Source organism: Hibiscus syriacus, unplaced genomic scaffold (genome assembly GCF_006381635.1).
Source record: "Hibiscus syriacus cultivar Baekdansim isolate YM2019G1 unplaced genomic scaffold, ASM638163v2 tig00112347_pilon, whole genome shotgun sequence".
NCBI lineage: Eukaryota > Viridiplantae > Streptophyta > Magnoliopsida > Malvales > Malvaceae > Hibiscus > Hibiscus syriacus.
Window position 1 is genome coordinate 157,584 of NW_024063308.1, and position 6,762 is coordinate 164,345.

The following is a 6,762-nucleotide window of genomic DNA, read 5'->3' on the forward strand; positions in this document are numbered from 1 at the left end:
GGTCAAATTAAGTGAAAAATAAATTTAAATTTATGAGTACGAGTATGATTTTATCATCAAATCTTTATTAGAGTTTTTTTAACTAAATTGAATTTATTAAATTTGATTAAATCGAATATATTTGATTGAGTTTCTATTAAAATTTATGGTAGGGTACACAAATAGTCTTTTGATTATACGGTAATGTTTTGTTGAGTTCATTGACTATTAAAATTTACAAAATTATCCTTCGACTATAGGTTGTTGAATTGTTGAGTCCCTCGACTATTAAAAGTTACAAAATTGTCCTTTGACTATGGGGTGTTGATTTGTCGAGTCCCCGACTATTAAAAGTTACAAAATAGTCACCCGACTATTTAATATGTTCTAACTCGTCCATTTCTGTTAAAAAAAATGACAACTGTCTAAGTTGAATGTTAACATGTTGATTGAGATATGATAATTTTTCTATATTCCAGAAACAATATTGACTGAAAAGTTAAAGCATTTGAATATAATTATATATTATTACTATCTTAAATGAAATTAAAAGAAAAATAAGATAATTTAGATTTAATATTTTAATTTCATAAGGTCTGGGATCAAATTTTATCATACCTCAGTCATCAGGTTAACATCTATCTTAGATTGTCGTCAATTTTTTAACGAAAAATGATGAGTTTGGAACATACTAAAAAGTCGGGTAACCACTTTGTAACTTTTAATAGTTAGGGGACTCAACAAAGCAATACCCTATAATTAAAGGACCATTTTATAACTTTTAATAATTGAGAGACTCAAAAAAACATTACCCTATACTCGGAGGACCAATTATATACTTTACCCTAGAATTTAATTATAATTATTTATATCATAGTATTAATTGATTCTTATTTAGACAATTATCCATAATCATATATATATATATGTGTGTGTGTAAAAAATATTTATAATGTTAATAAATCAAATTTCATATTAAGTTATATAATGTATTTATAATATATTTTTTGGAAAAAAGTAAATTTTAGAATAAAATATTTATGAGAGTGTAAACGAGTTCATAAATTGATAGGATTTTTTTTTTGTTTTAAATAATTACAATTAAAAGATCAAATGGAATAAAAATGCAAAATTAAGGGATTAACTAAAAACTTATATTTCAAAACTTGAATTTTGAATTGCTATTGTTGTTATGTGAATCGTCTAATTGACAAGACATTACATCTCCTTGAGTCCATCTTCCTTATAGTACAACTTTTAGGGGGAGTTTGGTTGGAGTAATCTCAAATTACTAAGGGAATGAAATCTCATTTCCCCGTTTGGTTAGCCAATATTCCTAGCCTCTGGTAGTATTTTATTTTCAACAGTGATATTTTGGGGGTATATTATAAGGAATGTTAATATCTCCATTTTCTTATGTATTGTTGGATTATCAGCGTTTTGGGCTAAAATGCCCTTAATTTTTTTCCTTTCAAAAATTTCTTTATTCTGTTGTTGAATAAAAAAAATCTACGAATGTTAAATTACAAATTTATCCTTAAACTATTTTAGATTTACAAAAAAAGTCTATAATTAGAATTTTATATTAAGTTCAGGGGTTAAAATAAAATTTTACCATTTCATTAAACCTATTTATCTTTTCAATTTTGTAAAAAAATTATATAAATTTTATGAATTTAAATTTTTTAAAGAAAAATATAAATTAAGTATAGTAATATTATAGTAGAATTCAACTTGTTAAAAAAATAAATATATAATAAGGACAATTTGGTAAAATATACATTTTAATAATCTTTTATTCATTTAACCAAACATTGTAATCTTACATTCCTGCTAAATGAATCAAACACAAAATACAACATTCTTAGTAATCTTATTCCCACTGGTAATCTTACATTCCGTGAACCAAACGCACCCTTAACGGTCTCACCGGGATTTGTTAAAGTAGAATTACCCTCTGTTTTTAATGATGATAAAATCTCTCTCTCTCTCTCTCTCTCTCTCTATATATATATATATATATATATATCTTTTGGTTCTTAAAGTTTCACTTTGATTAATCAGGTAGATGAGTCTTCTAATAGGAAATTTTTACGTACATAAAAACTCAAACTTGAGACCTACTTAAAACGATATCAAGTTGTTTAACACTTAAACTAATCCGATTTGATTATTAACTTTTAAGGGAACACAAACAATAGTTCTTAACCTTAAAATACGAGTTTGTCTTACAGAATTACCTTCCTTTCCACTCAATAACCGCTAAGGCTAACCAACAATCAGTTGATCTAATGGGATTAAACATTAGATTCCTTAAGCAATGTCAGGGGTTCAAATCCTGATGTTTACGAATAAAGCAAATTGGGTTGGGAGGATCACCTTTGTCTCTGTAATACTTGATCTGGATTAATTAATCAATAAATTGAATATCGATGGTTATGCCAAAAAAATAACCGCTAAGGTCTAGCTACCCATTTCTATTCACCATGGACGGACCAATGTTATATTCTCCCTAAACCTTTTATTCTTTTATAGAAAGGTATATTGGGGCAAATACAAAGATTATAAGTAATGAAATTTGACTAAATTATAAAAATATATTCTAAATATTTGATTAAATAGTTATTTTTTAAAAAAAATTTAGAATATTTTAATCTTAGAAACAATTAGTCAACAAACAATCAATGCTCCAAAATAAAGGTTTCTAACTTAAAATGAAATATTGTGGAAAAAATGTTCTAAATAAGAGAAAATAATAATTAAAATGATTATTTAATAAAATATTAGAAATCTTTTTACTCTAAAATGAAATATTAAGAATTAAAATAATCCAAAAATATAAAAAATCAAAATAACCATTTAATAAAATGTTGAAGGAATTATACCAAAAGAAAATCATATTTGTTTTTCAGCTTCCATAAGGCATGCGCATGTCCTATAACTAACCAAATTTCTTTCTTTTCCTTCTCGATTCCGATAGATATGCAGAATTTTATGTTAAGAGACGTAGAATTTAAGAATTTAAATTAAAGCTCAGAAGATATGAAATTGATATTAATAGAAAATTTATATAAAAGTAATTTAATTATATAAAAATTTAAAATTTCTAAAAATATGACCATATTCAACACCCTTCGATCCATCCATGCTCGAGACCAAGCCCACCATTAAGATTTCAATGGAAAAAACTGTGGTGCTCTCATAGAAACAACAAAGGTTGTGTTCTACATTGACTGACTGACAGACGAGATGTGGTTTTTGATCTGCAGAACCCAGAAAAAGGCATAGGATTCATTCACATGCAGAACTCAACACCAGGAAAACTCTTTCTTCCAGTTAGACTTTATCATTGCTGAAGTAGAACCCATCCTCTTTAACCACCCAACAACGCTTGTTAAGACCGCCACACCTTTGACTGTCTCTACCAACCTTAAACCCCTCGAAACTCCTCTTCCCGTCCCATTTCAACGTACACATGTAATCAGAACCGCCCCATAAATTGGTCTTAACTCGCCATCCGTAATCGTCACCTTCCTGTAGAGCTCGCCCCCCCATGTCTCCATCCTGCTATGACACGCACCAGATCACCAATGGCAGTGATGAGTTGTTGGAGAAGCCATTGATCACACGAACCTCAAAATCGTTTGATTTTTTTGCCTGTTTGAGTCTCCACCATCTTTTTCCATTTAAGGAAAAATCCTAGCACCTCATCATTTGTCTTCATTGTATACACCCAAACTCTCCGGGAAAAATCACCAACAAAGGTGACATAATAGTGTGTTCCTCCTAATGAAGTTGTCTTGGGAGGCCCCCATACATCTGAATGAACATAATCCAAAATATCTTTAGTATCATGGATTGTTGTTCCAAATTTCACCCTCGTCTTCTTCCCTTTGCTGCAATGCTCACAAAAAACTAATTTGCAAGCCCAAGCACCCTTCAATAATCCTTGATCTATCAGCATTTTCAAGGATTTTTCACCAATATGCCCCAAGCGCATATTCCATAACCTGGTTGCTTCTGACTCCTGTTCATCAGTAGAAGTTGTCACTGCTGTTGTCCCAACAATTGTACTACCCAGAAAGTAATACACATTATTTCTTTTCTGGATTCCCTTCATTATCACCAGTGCACCAGAGATAATCCTCATAAACTCATCTTTTGCCCTCATTTCTAAACCTTTTGACTCTAAAGTTCCCACAGATATGAGATTTCTCATTAAATCTGGTACATAATGGACACCTGTTAAGGTTCTGATTGATCCATCCTGATTCCTCAAGCGAATTGAACCAATCCCAAGTGTGTCAAGAGAGGAATTATTTGTTGTGTAGACAATTCCACCTTTTAGTTCTTTAAAATCAAAGAACCATTCTCTATTGGGGGTCATATGGTGGCTACAAGCTGAATCTAACAGCCATGAACTGGAACAACTGGTTGATGGTGTAGCAGCAAATGCGAAATATGAATCTGCATCATCATACTCGACCACATTTGACTCTGAGACAACCTTTCCCCTTTCAGGTTTGCCTTTATTCTTTAGCCTGAGACATTCTTTCTTCCAATTCCCTTTTTCTCGACAAAAGGCACATTCATCTTTGCTCAATCTAGACTTTGACTTCGATCTCCCTCTCCTTCCTTTATTCTGACTCTTCGAACGGCCTCTAACAACAAGAGCTTCTGCTTCGACACTTGTGTTTTCTTGTTTGTCTTTCTTTCTCAATTAATAACTATACAAGGCAACAGTTACTTCACTGAGAGACATATCAACCTTCCCATGAAGTAGAGTAGTTTCAAGAAACTCAAACTCATCAGGAAGTGATCCCATCAACATCAGAGCCAGATCTTCGTCTTCAAAAGTCACGTCCATATTCATCTGATCAGTCACCAGCTGATTAAAGCTAATAATGTGATCATTCATAGTGGTACTTGGTACATAGTTGAAGCGGAACAATCTCTTTTTCATGTAGAGCTTGTTTTGACCGCTTTTCTTCAAAAATTTCTCCTCCAGTGCCTTCCACAATTTACTTGCAGAAGTTTCCTTAGAAAATCCATACTTCTTCTCTCTAGAAAGACACGATAGAATAGTACCACATGCCAATCTATTGATCATCTTCCATTCTTTCTCCTCAACATCATCTGGTTTCTCTCCGTCAATAGCAATGTCTAGACCCTGCTGAAATAGGGCATCTAGAACCTCACTTTACCATATGCCGAAATGACCAGTGCCATAAAAAATCTCCACTGCAAATCTAACATTTGTCACAGTATTTCTTGCCAAAATTGAAGATGCAGAAGCTGTTGACGACGATGTGGATGTTTTTGTGTCGTCTGCCTTTTCTGCTACAAATTTTATTTAATAGCTGTCAATGCGGAATGTCAATTAGCCCAAGGAAATTTTTTTCTGATGTGGAAGATCAGCCTAAGCCGCAACTACAGAGCATACTAAAATAAACCAAGAGCTCTGATGTCAATTGTTGTGGAATTCGGGTTAATTTCCACCAATAATAACAAATTCACCTTGAAAACTATTATCTAGGTTACTAGTGTGAAAACGATTGTACTAAAAATCACCACAAGGTAGATTCCAAGAAAGAGTGGAGGGGTCACAATGGTCCCTCTTAAAACTCATTCTCCTTAGACAGAACTACCAAGACAAGTAATTTTAATAGGACAATAATTAACAACTATACCCGACAATAGCTATTAAATAAACATAAAAGAGAACACCAAAATTTAACGAGGTTAGGCCAAAATTATGCCTACATCCTCGAACACTGCTAAAATAATATTTCACTAATAGAGGAAATATTACAAAGAGATAGAAAGAGTACAAATAGCCTTTAATATAGAAGAAGAATTATATTTGTGGGATGCTAAACTAAGGAGGAGGAGGGCTCTATTTATAACAAAAGAATTTCCCCTTCTCCTTATACAAAATCAATGTGGGATTCAAAATTTGCCAAAAAACCAACAAGGTTGTGTTCTACATTGACAAACAGACAAACGAGATGTGGTTTTTGATCTGCAGAACCCAGAAAAAGGCATGGGATTCATTCACATGAAGAATTCAACACCAGGAAAACTCTTTCTTCCAGTTAGACTTCATCTCTGCTGAAGTAGAACCCATCCTCTCTAACCACCCAACAACGCTTGTTAAGACTGCCACACCTTTGACTGTCTCTACCAACCTTAAACCCCTCGAAACTCCTCCTCTTTCTGTCCCATTTCAACGTACACAGGTAATCAGAACTGCCCCATAAATTGGTCTTAACTCGCCACCCGTAATCGTCACTTTCCTGTAGAGCTCGGCCCCCCATGTCTTCATCCTGCTGTGACACGCACCATATCACCAATGGCAGCGATGAGTTGTTGGAAAAGCCATTGATCACACGAACCTCAAACTCGATGCCGAAAAAGTGTCCTGGTGGATACACAGACATGAAGATGATGCCGAAAAACATTAGCAGAAAATGAGTGGAAGTCTTCATGTTGGCCAAATAATGATGATGAGCCCTCTTCTTCAATGGCAACCACCTCAATTCTAAATCAATAAGAGGTTTAATCACCATTAATACTGTAAACACTAATTTTTCATTTTACTTAAATTATTATTTTAAAATTACCATTATTATTATTACTAAATATTAGTATTATTATAATAATAATTATTATTATAAATATTATTATATTATTATTAATAAATAATTACAAATACACAAGGCCCAAATATCAAACCCAAACCCATTTACAAACCCAACCCGTTTACAACATAGGCCCGATTCA

The 6,762-nt window shown here is 32.5% G+C and overlaps 1 protein-coding gene across 1 annotated transcript; it reads right to left on the minus strand.

Moving 5' to 3' along the window:
- Window positions 1-6,074: 6,074 nt before the first annotated feature.
- LOC120178370 (S-protein homolog 5-like) lies at window positions 6,075-6,533 on the minus strand. Its single transcript, XM_039184225.1, has one exon. The coding sequence runs from the start codon at window positions 6,465-6,467 to the stop codon at window positions 6,075-6,077; it is 393 nt and encodes a 130-aa protein (XP_039040156.1). The 5' UTR covers window positions 6,468-6,533.
- Between the last annotated feature and the right edge of the window lie 229 nt (window positions 6,534-6,762).